Source organism: Vulpes vulpes, chromosome 9 (assembly GCF_048418805.1).
Source record: "Vulpes vulpes isolate BD-2025 chromosome 9, VulVul3, whole genome shotgun sequence".
Lineage (NCBI taxonomy): Eukaryota > Metazoa > Chordata > Mammalia > Carnivora > Canidae > Vulpes > Vulpes vulpes.
The window spans coordinates 62,662,364-62,681,016 of NC_132788.1; the positions used below are offsets into that span (position 1 = coordinate 62,662,364).

The 18,653-nt window shown below is 53.4% G+C and overlaps 1 protein-coding gene across 3 annotated transcripts in view; it reads left to right on the forward strand.

The window, feature by feature from the left end:
* The window catches only part of SSUH2 (ssu-2 homolog), a 28,685-nt gene extending 10,950 nt beyond the window's left edge, over nucleotides 1-17,735 (forward strand). For 2 of the 3 annotated variants that reach the window (XM_072720350.1, XM_072720352.1), the window contains 9 exons: nucleotides 581-713; nucleotides 1,855-1,915; nucleotides 3,187-3,311; nucleotides 4,373-4,435; nucleotides 6,095-6,180; nucleotides 7,752-7,844; nucleotides 8,414-8,519; nucleotides 10,307-10,414; nucleotides 15,107-17,735. In XM_072720350.1, coding sequence (XP_072576451.1) covers nucleotides 581-713; nucleotides 1,855-1,915; nucleotides 3,187-3,311; nucleotides 4,373-4,435; nucleotides 6,095-6,180; nucleotides 7,752-7,844; nucleotides 8,414-8,519; nucleotides 10,307-10,414; nucleotides 15,107-15,253 — 922 coding nt within the window. In that variant the 3' untranslated portion in view covers nucleotides 15,254-17,735. The remainder of the gene's footprint in view (nucleotides 1-580; nucleotides 714-1,854; nucleotides 1,916-3,186; nucleotides 3,312-4,372; nucleotides 4,436-6,094; nucleotides 6,181-7,751; nucleotides 7,845-8,413; nucleotides 8,520-10,306; nucleotides 10,415-15,106) is intronic. The other variant, XM_072720351.1, reaches the window with a different exon arrangement.
* Nucleotides 17,736-18,653: the final 918 nt, after the last annotated feature.

The following is an 18,653-nucleotide window of genomic DNA, read 5'->3' on the forward strand; positions in this document are numbered from 1 at the left end:
TTTTCTAGGAGGAGGGGGAGGCATCCAGGGAGACTGCCAAGGAAGGGGCCTTTGCTGCTGCCTTCACAGCCACTGCCGCTGCGGCCCACCGTGCTCTGTGTCGGCACCGCAGTCAGGTAGCTCCTGGCTGGGGTCTTCCGGTGGGCACTGCTCACAGCTCCTGCCCGAGGTCAAGGTCTCCAAGGGCAGGAACGTGGTCTAGCTTAACTTTGCCTCCTCCTGGCTGTGTGACATCTTCTGCAGACCTCAGTTTTCCCCATCTGTAAAATAGCATAATTCATCTTCAAAATGTGAGTGTGTGTATGTGTGTGTTTGGGTTGAAGATTCAGCCCTTCCCGTGAGCCCCGCGCTTGAGCTCATGCAGTTTTGCTGTCCTCTAGAAGGAGCTACTGTGCTCCCACTGCGGGCATGAGTTCACACAGCCCCCCGGGGCCAGAGCTGCCATCCCCGGGGGGAGCCCCGGGACCTTCATGAGTGTGATGGGCCGCGGCCGGGCCCTTCCCTTTCTCCCGGCCTCATCTGCATCCAGAGGTGCTGGCTGCTCCTTTCCAGAGACCCTCCCTCTGTGCTCTGTCCCCAGCAGAGTCCCCACGGTGACAGAGGAGGTGGCTCGTGAAGCCCTCCTCAGCTTTGTGAGCTCCAAATGCTGCTATGGCAGCACAGCCGCCGGGGACCTCGTCATCCAGGAGCTCAAGCAGCAGACCCTCTGCAGGGTAAGGGGGCCTGGGCCTGGTGGGCCCCTGGGGGCGGCCTCTGTGATGTCAAACGGGTGCAAGGAGTCTTGGGGGGCGGTGTCTATGAGTAGTGGTGATGCTGAAGCCCTTGTTGGTCTGTAGCTGCTGAAAAGCTGGAATGTGCTGGCCATCGGGGGGAGCACGTTACATGTATGTCTTACGAAGTCCTCAGGGGTGACCCCATGTGGTGGATATTAGGGTCACCAGTTGAAGGCAGGAGCTGCAAGTTTAGAGGGGTAAGGCCACTTGCCCCAAACACACAGCTAGAAGTGACAGGGCTGGGACTCTCTTGCTGGTACCAAAGTCCATGTCCTGAAACACATGACTAACCCGCCTCCAGGAGGGGTGGGCCGAGAAAGCTCCGTCCACTCCCTTGATCCCCCAAGTCACATCTGTGCCAACGAATCATTTCATTATCCCCCTGGGCCTGCAGCTCCAGGGAAATCCTCTGTCTGGTACTGAGACCATGCAGGTACCTATGTCACCTTTTGCATTGACAGGGCCAAGGGGACAGATTTAAAACTCCTATTTTCTAGTGTCATTGGCACAGCCACCCTCTGGTGAGAGGTCAGAGTGGGAGGCTGGGGGAGGAGGCTCCTGTGTCGCTGTGTGACCTGGGGCAAGTCCCCTGGCCTCTCTGAGCCTCTGTTTCCTCCAGTGTCAAAGGAGGAGCCAGCTGATGTCCAAGATCCCTCACTGTTTTGTGATTTTTGTGGATGCGATCAAGAAGGAGGCTCTTGACATCAGGTGGAAAAATTCCTGCAAAGAGGATGTTTGGAGAAGCAGATTCCATCGGCCTTCATCTGTCAAAGAGCAATTGCTGCTCCACAGCTTGCTTTGTAGAACATTTCTGGGTAAAAAGAAATGGGGGGCTGAGATCGCCCCATCTGTGAGCCCGTCAGGAGAGATTTCCTGGGGCTGACTGATCTCCCTGCTTGTCTGGGGGCATCTGGAGCAGACATCCCTGGTTCAGTCTTGTTTCAGCAGCTGGTCGCGCTGGCAGGGGGTCTTCCAGTTTCCCCTCCGAGCCTCGGCAGGGGGGAAGCGTCCTCTTTCTGTGGCATGCTGTCTTCTTAAAGGGCATGAGTGTGAACATGCTGGTCTGTTTTTCCCTCTGTAGTATCGACTAGAGACTTTTAGCGAATCAAGGATAAGCGAATGGACATATCAACCCTTTACTAGTAAGTGAATTCAGTTTAACTGGGAGCAAATCTGACAGGGGCTGGTGGAAAATATCAGGACACGTCTTAGCCACTAACCCTGAATAAGGTGCTCTTCTGCGTGCAGCCTTGGTCTCCCCATTCCCTGTGAAATGAGCGGGTGGGCTTTCATCTCGGGCTTTCCAGTGCTGGTCTCAGCAAATCCTTCCTGTCCGGAAAGCGGTTTGCAGGAGGACCTAAAAAAGTCTAGTGTTTGCCTTTGGCCACAGACTGGTGCCGCCTGGCCACAGACAAAGGCAGTGTGTGTGCCTGGGCATCTGCCTGGCTTGGAGGCCGCCCCCAGTGTCTCCCAGAGTCCCTAGGACCCTGTTTGCTGTGCCATCCCACCTGCTGCTGAACCCCACTGGAGGCTGAGGGTTCCCTCTGGGAAGCCCTAAGCCCCTCCTTTTCTGCTGACATCTCTGGTTCATCCTTCAAGACTCAGCAGCTGTGCCACCTCTTTTTTTTTTTTTTTTTTTTTAAGATTTATTTATCCATGAGAGACACTGAGAGAGAGGCAGAGACATAGGCAGAGGGAGAAACAGGCTTCCTGCAGGAAGCCCGATGAACCCTGGGATCAGGACCTGAGCCCAAGGCAGATGCTCAGCCACTGAGCCACCCAGGTGCCCCCTGTGTCACCTCTTTAATAAAGCCCTTCAGGATTTCTTTACCTGCTGACCCCATCCTCAATAGAAGGAGTCAGTCTTCTGGGCTTTCAGAGCATTCATGCAGCTCTTATCCAAAGTACTCCACATATCCCATGACGTTGTATCGTGGTTGTAGCTGTGCCGCACCTCCTTGAATGGAGGAGTGGGGACGAGGAAGGGGAAGGAGGTGGGGATGGTCACAGTTGTGATGGTGGTTCTTGTTATTGATCTGTCTCACAGGCCAGCCCTGTGCTAAGCATTTCTATGCCTTCTATTTAATTTTCACTACCATCCTATCTGGTAGGCAGGTGCCATCTATTTTCTCATTTTGGAGGTGAGAGAGTTTAAGGTCGGAGAGGTAAAATAACTTGTCTGGAGTCACGCAGCTAGGAAGAGGAAGAGTCAGGAGTCAGACTAGGTCTGCTCAGTTCCAACACCTGGGTGCTTAACCATGGACTCCGAGGGGCCCCTTGTCTACCCGTCCCTTGGCCCAGCATCTTGCCTAGTGCCTGGCATCAAGTGAAGGCTCTATACTATTTGGTAGATAAATGAAAGCTTGTCCTTGCAGCTGTTCACTGGCCTTACAATGATCCCTTTCTGTGTCAGACCAGTCAGTGGATGGGCCACAAAGAGGGACCTCCCCCAGACTTTGGGACATCAGGGTCCAGGTCCCCCCGATGTTTCAAGAAGACACGAGGAAGTTCCAAGTCCCTCACTCGTCAGTGGTCAAGGTAACATGATTGTTGGCGTCTTTGCCCTTCTCTCTGAGCCGGTTTCCCAGACACTACATATTTCCTCAAACCTTTTCTTTTTAGAAAGGGAAGCCAGAATGCAGACCGCTGGTTCATGCTGTGGCTATCCATAAGGCGAATTCTAAGGAACCCCAGAGCATGGAATATAGACCCATACAAAATTCCATGCAAATTAGGGAGTAATTAGGGAGTAATTAGGGAGGAGCCCCTCCCTGCGTCACATAGCGAAGGGATGATTCCATTTACCAAACTGTCACCAGCTTTACACAGTAAGTGTTCACATTCCTAAGACCATCTGAGTGTTTTAAATTTATTTTTGTTTTTTATTTTTGCCTGACAGTAAACAGCTGAAGTGCTGAATGAAATGGATATAAAGCAAATCTCAAACATTATTTGGATTTTCAGTAAAGGGACAGAGTTGACTTCTCTCCCGTCTTATGGAAGTATAATCACGACACGAAGTGAGGCTGGACTAATGTATCACAAAACCTCAGATGAGAACCTTCCTATTATGTTCTCATCTTCACTGTAGAACTTGATCAAGTATGTAACTTTCCCCGATGACTTTTCATAGCATCATGTGATGACGAGAACTTTGAGAGGTCAAGAGAGGGTTCTATTCTTTTCTCAGGAGTGGAAAAGCTGTTTTGATTCAGGGATTAGACTGCAATAGCTCATTCTTTGCCTTTCACAGAAATGCTGTGCATTTTTTATGATTTCTATTCCCAAAGACCTCTTAGTTGCCCAATGGGCCAAGGACACCAGCCTTTGTGGTTTAGCCTGGGAGCATGAGTTAGGACAGGGAGCTTGGAGAACAGACTGGGCTGGGGCCCTCAGGAAATGGTAACATGATCTCCTTGGCTTGGCATTCAAGGCCTTTGGAATCCTAGTCAAGTGAGAATGGCCATCATCCCATGCTGGGCCTGAACGGCTGTACCTATGTTTGGATTGGTGACGCCATGGGGTGGGTGTGGGGCTGCTGACATCAGGAGGCCTTGGTGCTTGGGAGACTGGAGCCAAGGAGGGCTTCTCACTTTCAGGAATGTCACAAATGCCATGGGCGTGGGCGCTACAAGTGCAGCGGCTGCCATGGGGCCGGCATGGTGAGTCCTGTGTGGCTGCTGGTGAATTAATGATTTTGTAGGAGGACGGGCCCTGTGGGGATGGAGGGCTGGGCTGGGGGCCTGGGGCTCCCCCACTAACAGTGTGACCTGAGGTGAGTCATCCTCCCTTTCTGGGCCTCCATTTGCTCACCTGTAAAATGGGCAAGTTGGATCGGCTGTTTGCTACTGGCCTTTGTTCCCTTGGATGGTTTATGGTTCACGATTTTAATTCTTCTCTCTTTTTCTCATTTGTCTGCAAACATTCCCTGAGACTGAGCACTCGCTCAGTGCTGGGCCCTATAAGAGGACTCAGCTGAGGGCCTTCCCAGCAGGGACCCTCTTGGGGGAACTCTGTCCTGGGGAAGACCGACAAGTGACCAGCACATGTAGTAAGCGGTGATGAGCCTGAGGTGAAGTTCAGGGGGCTCCGAGGGGCAGAATGGATGGGGACCTGGTGTTAGTGCCCTATGGCTACCAGGGGGCTTCAAACGATTGATATTTCTTCTCTCACATTCTGGAGGCTGGAAGGCTAAAATCAAGAGGTCAGCAGGGTTGGTTCTCTTGGGAGACCCCGAGCCACATTCCTAGTGCCTGCAGCCGCTCCTGGCCCTCAGCTCCCCACTCCATCCTCTGCCTCTCTTGTCCTGGGCCTTCTCCCGACGTGTGTCCCAGGTCTCCTCAGGCCTTCTGCTGAGGGCACTAGGCTCCGGATCTAGGGCTCACCCTCGTCCAGCATGACCTCATCTTAACTAATGACATCTGCCAGTACTAATTCCAAACAAGGGCAATTCTGAGGTTCTGATGGGTGTAAATGTCATGGTTGGGGGTGGAGGGAGCCGGTCTTCAACCTAGTACAGGTCCCTACGTGCTCATCCAGGCCCTGGCCCCATCAGGCTTCTCTTCAGAAAACTTCAAGGCTGCTGACGCTCCTGGGAGTGAGACCATGCTCCTCAGGTGTCCTCAGCTCTCTCCTTTCGCTCTGATCTTTTGGACACATATTGACCAGTTGCCACCCTAAGCCATGCCCTCCCCATCCTTCTCTGCCCACCTTCCATCTGCTGCGTGCATTCCTTTGCCTACTCACATGCCACCTATGGGGCCCACCTATGGCTCGTCCTGCCCCCTCTGTCTCCTGTACCCTCACTCCCACCATATGCCTCCTCTCGGCCTTCCTGGAGCCCCTCCCTGCAGTCTTTATACTTTCTCCCTCCACCCCTGCTCCTCCTCCTCTCCCTCCTCCCTCAGGCTTTCCCTGCAATGTCTCCAGAGTCCACTCTTGGAAAGCCTGGAGGCCTTTCCAAGACAGAACTCCCCATCCCCAACTCAGCCAGCCTGCCCCTCTTTTGAATCCGTCTGGCCGTGGCTGTTTGGTCAGGGTGCACTCTCAGGGGTCATGGGGAATCAGAGAGGAGCAGGGGAAGATGGTGTCTCAGGAGAAACACAGATGTGAGGATGTAGCATCTTTGAAGGCTACAGCTGGAGAGGCCCAGAGGTGCACAACGTCCACCTTTCCCATCTTACAGATGAAGGAACTGAGGCCCAGGGAGAGGAAGTGGCTTGTTCAGGGTCACCAGGTTGGGATTTGAACTGAGTCTCCAGATGCCCTTTGCCCCTCTTCCCTGGGAGGCCGGCAGGGCTGAGGCTGTGCTGTGTCCGCAGGTGAGATGCTCTTCCTGCAGCGGAGCCAAGCGCAAAGCCAAGCAGTCCCGGAGGTGTCAGATGTGCTCAGGGTCTGGCAGGCGGAGGTAGGAGTGGGTCTCCCCAGCGCTGAGCTGACGAGCTCTCACTTCCAGGCCTTCTTGCTTTTCATTGTCTGCTCCTCTGGAGGGAAGTCAGGTGCCCTGTCTTGTCACTCTTATGCCCCAGGGTGCTGTGCCTGGTAGGTGCTCAGTAAATATTTGTGGAGTGGGTGAGCTTTCCTCCAGGCTTGCTATTCCGAGACAAGACCAGACCTCGTCCAGCAGTCTAGGGGCCAGATGTAAGGAACGAGGCACTGCTGGGAGGAAGGGAAGGGAGGAGAGACTACACATGTGGTGGGAAATGAACACAGAAAACCACCCAAAGGTGAGACCTGTAACCCTCTGAGGATTAGGACCGAGGCAAACCCTTATTTATAACTCATTGTGGGTGGGATCCCTGGGTGGCGCAGCGGTTTGGCGCCTGCCTTTGGCCCAGGGCGCGATCCTGGAGACCCGGGATCGAATCCCACGTCGGGTTCCCGGTGCATGGAGCCTGCTTCTCCCTCTGCCTGTGTCTCTGCCTCTCTCTCTCTCTCTCTGTGACTATCATAAATAAATAAAAATTAAAAAAAAAAAACTTTATAACTCATTGTGGGGCCTGAGTGGAGACATCAAGGAAGGTTGGTTGATTGACTAAACAATCAACAAAGTTCCATCTCTCTTCACAGGGCTTTGCAAATAGTGGGTTATTGCATTTTGTAAATCGTGTCCTTAAGGTATTTATTTATAAATCGTTAGAGGGAAATAGGAAACCATGAGGAGTGAGACTATTCAAAGTTGTGTTGGTTGATGATACCTTTGATTCATTTTGACCCAGGCCATCCTTCTAAGAAGCCAGAGAGCAAAGTTTTGGCAGACCTGCCACCTGTGGTTGATAAAGAAGGTCTTTGATTTGGAGAGAAGCTCAGCTTTTTTTTGTTTACAAGTCAAAGAATCCTATTTCAAATGAGCTTAACAAAAAGTTCTGCCCTTGGAACAGAAAAGTCCAGGATTATATTTCAGGGATGGCTTCAGGTACAGCTGGATCCAGGTGCTTAAACAAAATCACCAGGACTCTGTCTCCATCCCTCATCCTGATTTCCTTTGTGTTGGCTTCATTCTTAGGCATGCTGTCTCTTGTGGTGACAGAGGGACAACCAATAACTCCAAGCTTCGTTACCTCAATAGATGAGGCTGTCCCTTTCCTGATAGTTTCTAACAAAGTTCTAGGGCAGATCTCATTGCACTCACCCGGGTGCACTCATGTGTGCTCATCTTTGTGTCAGCCACTGTGGCCAGACAGATGGAATAAGCTGATTGGCCAAACCCAGGTCCCAGGCCGGTCACAGAAGGGGTGGTCACAGAACCCCTTCCAGAATCACCCCACCAGAATCTGGTGATCAGGGTGGGAAAAGGGTGGTCTTCGAAGGGACACAGGGGCATTGCCACCAGAAGCAGGAGGTCGGGATGGTGGGCAGGTGGAAGCAACTGATGCTGACCTCAGTCCACCTCTATGAGGGAGGATTTGGGGTGAGCCCTCGAGAAGCCACCAGGATGCAGCAGCTGTTTGAGTGGTGCTGACCACGTGCCCCCCTCAGGTGCAGCACATGCTCAGGGAGGGGAAACAAGACCTGCGCCACCTGCAAGGGGGAGAAGAAACTGCTGCACTTCATCCAGTTGGTCATCATGTGGTATGTGGCAGTGTCTCAGCACTGTGGCCTGATGGGGGTCCCCGGGGGACATGGCCCGGACTGGTTTCTGTGGAGAACTCCAGGTGGTTGGGGCTTTCCTGGTCCAGGGACTCGTGCCAGGAGAAGAGGGCTTCAGGCACCTTGGGAAGAGGAGAGGTCCCTGGGAAAGGGGGTCGGGTGGCTGGATGCTGGCGTGCTTTACAACAGACAGACCTGGGTTCAAATTCTGACATCGCCACTTTCTAGTGCAGCAGCCACTCAAGGCCTGGGCCGTCTCTTCTGGAACAGAGTCCCTGTGTCATAAATGCCCCCGTCAGGGAAGGCTCCCGTGCATGATGGGTTTGTCCTGTGGGCACCGTGCTAAGCGCCTCGCAGCTGAGGACAAAATGAGGCGCTAGAACAGAACTGTCAGGACTCTAGCGGTTTGCCATTTTACAGATGAGGGTGCTAAAGAGCTTTCCCGAGGCCCCAGCAGTAGTAAGCAAGCCCTCCAGCCTGGCGCTGATTGCAAACCTCTGTTCTTAACCCAACGTGCCATGTGCTCTGCTCCTCACGCTCGTCACCTCCAGGAAGAACAGCCTGTTTGAGTTTGTGTCTGAGCACCGACTGAATTGCCCTGGGGAGCTCCTTGCTAAAGCCAAAGGAGAAAGCCTCTTTAAGGATGAAAACACCATGGTAAGGGGGGCTTTGAACCATCACGAAGGAAGCTGGGTTCCTCCCCCCCCCCTCCTCCTCCCTTCCTGGAGGCCTGCATCCTCATGGGAAGACCGGCTGGGTGGGAACAGAGGGGCTGAGCAGGGGAGAGCCTGCTGGGACCCCGTGGGGCCAGTTCTCTGCTCACCCCCTTCCTTCCTCCCTCCACACCCTGACACAAAGCTCGAGACCCTCCTCTCCTAGCAGGCGCTATTCTGGGGATAGTGCCCTGGGGATACCGTAAAACAGAACCCTCGCCCAGGTCAATCTCATAGTCTGGTGAAGGGAGAAGGTAATCATGTCTTGCCCTCATGTCAGAGAGTGGTTAGGGTCACCGAAAACATGCCAGCAGGGTAAAGAGACAGGAGTGGGTGGGGTTTCGGGGGGGGGTGCTGGGAGGTGACCCTGGGCAAAGACTGGAACAGTGTGTAGTGGGGGCATGGACCCTGTGGACTCTGGAGCCAAGGTGTCCAGCAGAGGGAGCAGCACAAGGCAGTGGGACAGGAGGGATGTGGGTTGTGCAGAGTAAGGAGCTAAGACATGAGAGGTGCCAGAGGCCAGATCGGGGGGTCCTGCAGGGCAGAGGTTGGCAAACTCTGGCCCTTGGCCTGCTTTTATAAATAAAGTCTTATTGAAACACAGCCATGCCTGTTTGTTGACATATGTCTGTGACTGCTTTCCTGCTGCAAGGGCAGAGTCAAGTAGTTGAGACAGAGACCCGATGGCCTACAAAGCCTAAAATAGTTACTATGTGGCCTTATACAGAGGAGATTTGCCAACCTCTGCTGTAGGCCTTGGCAGGAAACTTGGCCTTTATGGGACGTCTGAGAGGGCTTGTTTTCTCTGAGAGGGCCAGGTGCTCAGCCTCCTTTTCTCTCTCCCTGTCTCTCTCTCTCTCTTTTTTTTATTTACAGTAAGTAGCTTTTGCAGATTGGCTTTTTTTTTTTCTCACTTTATAGCATGTAAATTTAAAAATCGAGGCATAATTGACATACACCGTATTAGTTTCAGGTGTACGACACAGTGATTCGATATTTGTATGTGTTGCGAAATGATCACCACAATGTCTAGTTAACATCTCACCACATAGTTACGATTTTTAGTTTCTCATGATGAGGACTTTTAGGATCTGCTCCCTTAGCAGCTTTCAAATATACAACACAGTATTATTAAGTATAGTCACCAAGATGTACGGCACATCCCCGGGACTGACCGACTTTATAACTAAGTTTGTCCCTTTCCACCACCTTCTCCCCTACGACCACCAATCTGTCTTTGTATCCGTGAGTTTGTTTTTTAGATTCAGCATACACATTCTACAGTATTTGTCTTTCTCTGATTTATGTCCTTTAGCACAATGGCCTCAGTGTCCATCCATGTTGTCACAAAGGACAGGGTTTCCTTCTTTTTTATGGTGGAATAGTAATTCTCAGACTCCTTCCTTTGCCCCAAATCAGTGTGGCTTCCTAAAGGCCCAACTCAGGCATCGGCCCCTCAGGAAGCACCCCCTGCTCGCCCCAAGCCTGAGTTAGACGGCAGCAGGGAGGTGCAGGTAGAGGAGTCATCTCTGCCCACAGCCCCCCTTTCCTGGTTGGAATGCCCGAGGCGGGCAGGTGCCTAATCAAAGTCCCCTGGAGGTTAAACACTGAGTGGCCTCGGGCCCTTTCCTGTCTGGGCTCGTGTTCCTGCCCCCTGTGAATCAGAGCTGCAAGGCTTCAGGTGCTGACACCTTGGGTCAGGGCAGCGAGGCGACTGCATCTCTCCGGCAGGTGTACCCCATTGTGGATTTCCCGCTGCGGGAGATCTCTCTGGCTTCCCAGAGGGGCATTGCGGAGCACAGCGCTGCCCTGGCTTCCCGGGCCCGAGTCCTGCAGCAGGTGAGTGGGGTTGGGGGCTAGGGCCCGTTGGGAGATTTCTGGGGCTGGCCCTCTGGTCCCATGAAGGAGGGCATGGGCTGTTCCCTCTGCTGGGGGGCCCCTTCCAGAGGAGGGAGGGAGGCGTCGGCTAGGGGAAGGGTGGCGGAAAGGAGCCCCGGTTTAGTTTTTTTTTTTTTTTAATTTTTTTTTATTTATTTATGATAGTCACACACAGAGAGAGAGGCAGAGACACAGGCAGAGGGAGAAGCAGGCTCCATGCACCGGGAGCCCGACGTGGGATTCGATCCCAGGTCTCCAGGATAGCGCCCTGGGCCAAAGGCAGACGCTAAACAGCTGCGCCACCCAGGGATCCCAGGAGCCCCGGTTTAGGAAGTGGAGGGAGTACTTGACACTGACCAGAGCCATGTGGCCGGAGGGCAGAGAGCAGAGCAGTGTGGGGCCTCAGGGGCAGGTGGGACCCCTGGACACAGAGAGCAGGATTCTTATCCTGAGCAACTAGAAGCTATCGTAGGGTTTCAGGCAGGACCGTGGCTCAGCATGAGTTTGACTCTAACCCCGTGGGTTAGCGTCTTCAGAGATGGGGAAGAAAAGTGCAAGCCTCGGGGTGGCAGGCAAGTCTGGAGCCCCAGGTCCTGCCCCTGGGAGCACTTTGCAAATCCCAGGCGTCTCCAGGCTGGGATGGCTTCCAGGGAAGGGTTGCTCCGGTGCTGTGTTGGGAGGCCCACTAGGTGGCGGTGTTGCTTTGCGGCTTTGAGTGGTCACGGCTGCAGGTGTCTGGGGGGACCCGGGGTCGGGGGAGAGGGGTTGGCCAGGGAATGGCCAGCGCCCCGGCTCCTTGAGTCTTATAGTCTGGGCTTATATGCTGGTTCACCTGTGTCTCAATGTGGTCGTAGCCCAGCTACTTCTTCCCTGAAGTCCGATTTCTCATGAGTGAAAAGGAGACGCTGGCACCACCTCAGGGTTTGCTAGAGATGCAGTAATTTGCCTTGGAACCTGGTGTTCAAAATGCCCCTTTTCCTTCTGGTCCCTTTGCAACGAGTACTTCCCCTTCTCTCTCTGCACATCTCCCCTGTTTGCAGGAGAGAAAAAGATACATTTAATTAAAAAATAATGATGCCCCTCTTGGAGCTGTAGTCGGCCTCAGAAATCATGGGTGGGAGAGCCTCCCTATCCAGAGGGGTGGGCCGCCACTCATCTTCTGCATCGGCACAGGAGCAGAGATTTCAGATCTTCTAAAAAACCTGATTTTTATATGAAACTTTCTAATTTTTCCATATTGAGAACAAAAGTTTAAAAATGCTAGGAATGGGATCCCTGGGTGGCGCAGCGGTTTAGCGCCTGCCTTTGGCCCAGGGCGCGATCCTGGAGACCTGGGATCGAGTCCCACATCGGGCTCCCCGTGCATGGAGCCTGCTTCTCCCTCTGCCTATGTCTCTGCCTCTCTCTCTCTCTCTCTCTCACTGTGTGCCTATCATAAATTTAAAAAAAAAGCTAGCTGAAAAAAAAAATGCTAGGAATACTGTATGTGCTGATGGGTTGGCTCTGGCCTGTGGGCTATTGTTGGCTACCCCTGCCTAGCCCAAACCCATGAGTCTCCCAGTAAATCAGAGGAAGCTCAGAGAGTAGAAGTAATTCACTTAAAGTGACACAGCTTCTTGGTGGTAGAGCCCAGGAGCAGAACCCACTTCCCTAGTGCCAAGCCTAAGGTGATTACTCACTGCATTCAAGATACGTAACTCCTTCAAAGCCAGTGCAGGTTTATTGGGATATGTCAGCTGACAGGGATTTGGGGCCAGAAACTGCAGGGACAGCTCATTTACCAGGGTAGCACCTGCTTGCCAGCTCTGGCGCATGACTCATGGCCCCAAGCCACGCTCTTGCCCTCTAAGGGCCTCAATGTCCTCATCTTTAAAATGAGCTGGATTGGACATTGCCTTAGATTGGGGTCTGCAGAAGCAGCTTCGAGATGAGGGCTTGTGTGCAGGACATTTATCAAGAAAGGGCTCCCAGGAGAAAAAGCCTGTAAAGGAGTAGGGGAGCCAGAGCCGGAGTGGCAGGGGTCACACAAGGGCACAGTGTGGCAAGGGATCAGTGACTGTCCCATCCCATCGGAGCTCTGAGCACCGGTTACACCTCAGCAACCGTGTGCCTGCAGATGAGGGAGCTGGCCTTTTGTTGTTTGGCACCATCCAGTCATCGGGCACAACTTCCAAGGCACCTTGTGCTCCTGTGTGCGAGGGTTCTGTATCCAAGGACAGGACCCCGAGGAAGAGCGATGGGCTGTGAGTAGCAGAGAAGCAGCAGATTTGTGGGAACACGGGGGAGACGAGAACATTGTCCATGGAACCCCCCAGAGCATCGTCCCTGGGGGACTTTGCTCTTGCCTCACTAGTATTAATGGTGTGGGTCACACGAAGAGCCCCCAGTATTGAGGTACGTACTCCAGGAAGGGGAAGAAGATAAGGGCCCAAGTTCAGCAGCTTGCAGACACTTGTGGTTATTCTGAGCCTCTTTGACTTCGGAGACTGACAAGTTGAGTCCTTTTTGGGTCCTTGATGTGGGAGCTGGGAAAACTGAGGCCTGCAGAGGGGGAGTGAGCTGCCCGAGATCACGCAGTGTCGGTGGCAGGCCCGGATGTCCCCAGGCTTCCCCCTGGGGAGTACATCCCCTATAGCGCAGTCCTGACTTGGGCAACACGGGCCCCTGGGAACCAGTCCTGGAGGCGGGAAGGGTAAACCCGGGGCAGGTGGACATCTCAGAGCAGCGGGAGCGAAGGGCTCTTTGGTGAACCTTTTTGGTCCTGCCTCTGTAGGCAAAGATCACTCTGCTCAGGAGTGAGAAGTTAGCGAGTGGAGTCAGCCGGAGACATGCCTGTCACGACACGGTGCCCCCGCCATGGCTCTCAGACCTGGAAACTGCTGGTCCTGGGGTTATGGCCAAGGTGTGCATGCACACAGATCCGTGGCTGATCACAAGGCAGCCACTCGATGGCAGCTGATGTCCTAACCAATCTGTAGCCTCAGACCCGGAGGCCTTTCTAAAAATTAAATTAAATTAAAAAAATTTTTTTTCTGGAGGCCTTTTGGATCAGAAGCAAATGGAGGCAGGAAGGGAGTGGTATGGCTATTGCTTCCTGTTTGATCCTGGTAGAAAAGCCTGGAAAAGAGAGTGATCCTGACCCGTCTGCCCAGGCGTTTGGAGCAGGGACGTGGGCTCCCACCTTCTCTTGTCTCCTGGTCCCCATTTCATGCCCTCTATAACAAAATGTCGCAGAGGGGTCTTCTATCTGTGATTTCCAAAATTATCACTTAGAGACCACTTTCTGGCATACAGGAGGTCTCCGGGTCTTCTCTGGTTATCTCAGCAGCTCTGTGGCATAGAAACTTTGATCCCCATTTCCTAGAAAAAGCAAGTACGAGATCACTCAGGGAACTTCATGGAAGACTCTGAGTCCCCTCTTCCGGCCACAATGTCGCATTGCCCTTTGGCTGTCCCTCCAGTGGAGTGAGGAACCCTGCTTCTCAAAATCCGCTCCCTGGCCTGTTTCCCCTTCTCCGGCAGCTTCTGGACCGTCACCTACAGAGTGAGGGGACTTGGAACGGTCCCCAAGGAGTGGAACTTCCTGAAATTCCCAAAAAGGACCCAGCCCTGGGCTGTCCACACCACCTCCCCCTGGGTTTGGGAACCCTTAAATGTGAGTCTGGGACAAAGAAGTATCTTGTGCGGAAGAACTTTGGGGCTTTGACACAGAGCCTGGACCACGGTACATCCCCAAGGAAGCTTAGCTTCAGTGACTAGGAATAATTTTCCTATGTTAGCTGTGTGCAGCTGCCTTTAACCAAGCAGCATCCAAAGCTGATGGAGGTGGGTGTCTTAGTAGTGTCACCTCCATTCCATTCACGGCCCCACAATTTTGGGAGGTAGTAGAGCAAGTGCTCAGAGCAGGGGTGGGGGCATGAGGGGCTTTAGGACCACTCTGCTGGTGGAGTGAGCGCCCAGGCTCTTAGGTACAGGGTGGTGCTGGGAGGGGATTTGAGCATTAAACCCCTGGGGCTTGACCTGGATCATCTTCCAAACCTGAAATTCCATGAGCCTGCAGGCCTCAGTTTCCCTGTTTCTAAAAGAAAGGGAGGATTTGAGAAAGGCCTCTCTTGAAGTAAGGTCAGTGCAAGAGTGTGGTGAGGGAGGGTCCTGAGAAAAAAGCCTGAGGCAGACCACCAGACTTTGGAATTTCTTTAGTGTCAGTGTTTTACCTTAAAATTTCATTCAAATTGTATAATCTACTCCCTAATATCTCCATGGCTGTTTTAATATAGAAACGCTTAAAATGACTTTATCTTCCACCTTTCTCTGCCCTTCCTCCCCATCTAAAAACTAATGCTTCTGAAAGATGTCCTGTTTGGCTGGTGGCTTTCCATACATCCTGGGACTCCCCCGGGGATGGCTGTACCCTCCCTTTGTGACACATGGAATCAGATGGTGGCGAAAGCTGAGAAGTTAGTCTGGACCAGAGCTTAGCGTGTGTGAAGAAGTGTAATAGGAGAGACACCTAGAAGGGCACATGGGAGCCAAAAGGCCAACTCCAGAGTATGAACTTCATCCCACAGGTAGTAGGGAGCTACTGGAGGTTCTCGAGCAGGCAAGTGACTTGAATAGAACACTGAAGTTTTTCTTGCCCAATTTTCTCCCCAGCGCCAGACCATTGAGCTGATCCCCCTCACAGAAGTTCATTACTGGTACCAAGGACAGACTTATGTCTACTACATCTATGGCACTGACCACAGGGTGTATGTGGTGGACTACCCTGAGCGGTACTGCTGTGGCTGCACCATCATCTGACATGGCTCAGCTATCTCCAGAGCCTGCACTCTTGTTCCCCAAGGAGGACAAATGAGGTCCTTGAGTGACTGGCTACATTGGACGATCATATACAAATCCCAGTATGTCCTTCTAGACAGTTCAACGTATCACCTGTCAAGCTTTCCAGAGCTCATCTAGAGGAATCCATCATCATGTGTTTAACCTACGAGAATCCAGCTACACACATTTCTTTAGAACAGATAATTTAAGTGGCCCCTGGTCTCCCAAGCTTTCGCCCCGATGGAGCGTGTGGTTTGATTTTGCCTCTCCCTTTAGCTTGTCTCAGTTCTGCTGGGCCACTGCTAGGGTGAGCCTTTTGCCAAGCTGAGCGTTATTCAGATGTTGAAAGATATCCTACAAACCGGCTGCCTCTTAATGTGTCCCGAAGAGTGCTCTAAGGCATCAAGAACAAAGCCACCCACCCCCCGCCCCCCCGCTCTGTGGGTTAGGATTTCAGATACACAGTGGAGATATTTTATGTCTGGCTCTGTGATATCTGGGATCTCACCTGGAAGATGTGAAGGCTGGGTGGGCTCTGGAGCAGGTGGGGGCAGCTGAGGTTATTGGTGGGAGGCCGGTTCACCCTGAGGTCTGGCTGTGGATAGTGGCTGCTGGCTGGGACACCTGCAAGCCACCTCTCCATGCAGCCTGGGCTCCTCCCCCTGGGGCGGTTCTGAGGGGCAGTGGCCGTCATGCACAGCCAACTGAAGAAACAGATGTGTTTCCCAGCTGGAGAAGAGAGCTGCTGAGTTGGATGGGCTGAAGGTCTGCGTGCTGGCATCTAACATGTTGCCTCTGCAAGGGGAGGTTCTGGAGAGCGATTCTGGATACACGTTGGTTTTTCACGTGCCAACCTTAGAACCTGCACATCAGTGGGACGTGAACTGGGTGTCCTGTGCGCCCAGTCATGTGTTCACGGGAGCTCCCACTTTGTGCAGTGAGGCTGGGTGGGGGCAGGGGGTTCTCTTCTCTGCAGACAGAATGCCCTGCTCTGGGGGCCAAGTGGGCCACTGTGCACCAAGTTGGGGGTAACCAGAGGCCCCTGTCATCTTAGTCCATCTGCACCCCACCCGGATGGGGACTGCCACACACTGATAGGGCCAGTCTGGGCCCCCTTGGCCCCCCAGTTCTTGCCCGCAGCCCTTGTCCCCTGGGTATGGGAGGATGTGGACACAGGAGGCCTAGTTGAAGGAAGCTTGGGAAATGGGAGGCCATCTCTGGGGCACTGGTGACAAATGATAGGCCGATGAGCACTTGCACCCTCACCTGTTGCGCCCCAGCCTCGGGATGCCCATATCCTGTTCAGTTACTGCTGCCCCCACCCCCACCTGAGTCTGGCCAAACTTCTGTTGGCGTCTTGCTCACAGGAGCAGCAGCATTTGGAGGGGTGTCCAGCCCCCTTGCCATTGCATGGAAGACGAGGGGGAACTGGGAATCAAGGGGACGTGAACCAGAAGGCTGAGTCCACCTGACCGGCCGGCCTTCCATGTTCAGACTCTGCCTCCCGCGCCAGCTGGCCCTGGCCGGTGCCACACGCTCTGCATGGGGGAGGCTGAGGGCAGGTGAGGTCGGTCCTGGGCCCCGGGGCAGAGCCTGGACGACGAGACCCCTTCCTCCTCTGCCTCCTGAAGCTCTGTCGTGTGCAAGCCTGGGGGGGGGGGGTGGCACCTCCATGGTGTCCCGACAGCCTGCCTCCGTGGCCTTCCACTGGGGTGCTCTTGCCCCTGGGCGCGTTGGACAAGCAGAGGGCTCAGTTTCTGGTTGTCGCCGTGATTGGAAGTGACGCCACTGGCATTTGGCGACCTGGATGTCTAGCAATCTGTGCAGTGAAGCCTGTTTCACATCTTCCGTGACTCGCAGACCCCCGATCCTGCCCCCGCCCTGCCGCCCCGCATTCCCGGGGAGCTTCAGGACACGACACCTCATTAGTGGCTACGGACTGCAGTGCTCCCTCCGTGTGCTCAGCTCTGTTCTTTGCCGCGCAAGTGTGGCTTGAAATGGCTCCGGGCCTCTCGCTTCCCGGAGAGCCCAAACCAGTCAATCCCGGACGACTTGGTTACAGCCCCTCACGCTGTCCTGCCCGCGCCTTCACGAACCGCAGCACGTGCACTAGGATGATACGCTCTTCTCATTTCTCTGTTATATTTCAGTTTGGGCATTAAGTCGCTTTGCGTGTGTGTGTGTGTGTGTGTGTGTGTGTTTTTTTTTAAAAACGTGGGATGTCACTGGACTATACGTGAGTGTCATTTTGGGATAAAAAAGGAGCCTCAAGTATGTTAGAGGTTGGGGCCCAGGGACCTGCACGTGCTGTTGATGTGTGAACCCGAGGAGAAAAATCCAGCGGGAATAAAGCGGGGCAAGGGGACACCGTTCCCATTGGGCACCAGGGGTCACTAGCCCCAGGGCCATGAGTCCCCTTGGTTCTGGCAGAAATCCCAAATAAATCCTGCGTCGTCCAGCCGTTTCATAACTCTTGCATGTTTCTCCTCGTAGCGTTACCTATTTTTATGGCCTCCGCCGCAGCCAGGGTATGACTTCATTTTCTATTTCTGCCTCTTTCTATCATCCCAGGGCTGAATTGGCTGGTTGTGTGTAGCCCTAAACCTAACTGAAGTCACCGGGGTGTAGAGAGTAGAGCGCAAGGACAGCCTGACCCCAGCACTGGCCACCGCAGACTGTGACTCTGGTCTCAGTTCTGTTTAGCTTTAAAAGAACGCTGGACTCCACTGCTTTGCTTTCTCTTCACTAGTCACTGACGGTCCATCCGCTGGGTGGCCAGAACGATGCTCGGCTTGGGGAAGGTTTCAGGGAGATCGGTATCCTAAGGCTGTAGGATAGTAGGAGGGAATGTACACAGAGGGAAGTGAAAGCATGGACGTGAGAGGTGGCTTTATGAGCTGAGGATCCCTAAGTCAGTGGTAGTGATTACTGGGGACAGAGACTCAAATTGACCTAAGCAGAAAAGGTGATTGATTAGTTCTTATCCCTAAATAGAGCTCTCCAGCTTCAGGTACAGCTGGATCCAGGGATTTGAAGGGTTTCATTTGAATGTGGTCTCCCTGGCCCTCCTGCCTTCTGCCTCTCCTGTCTGCTTTTCTCACTTTTGCTTTTGTTCTCAGGCAAATTTCCCCTACTTTGGCAGTAAGACAGCTACCAGCAGCTCTGGAATTTCATCATAAGAGCTCAGTGACCCCTGGAAAGTGGGGGCTACAAGCTGCTTTGCCAAAGAAAGTCCCACAGACATCCCAGGGAAGGTTCTCAGTGGCTTGTTTTGAGTCACATGCCCATTCTTGAACCAATCACTGACCAGTGAATGCAACGACTCAGTTGGTCACATTTACCCTTCCCCTTAAGCTGGGCTTAGCCTGGGGGCTATCAG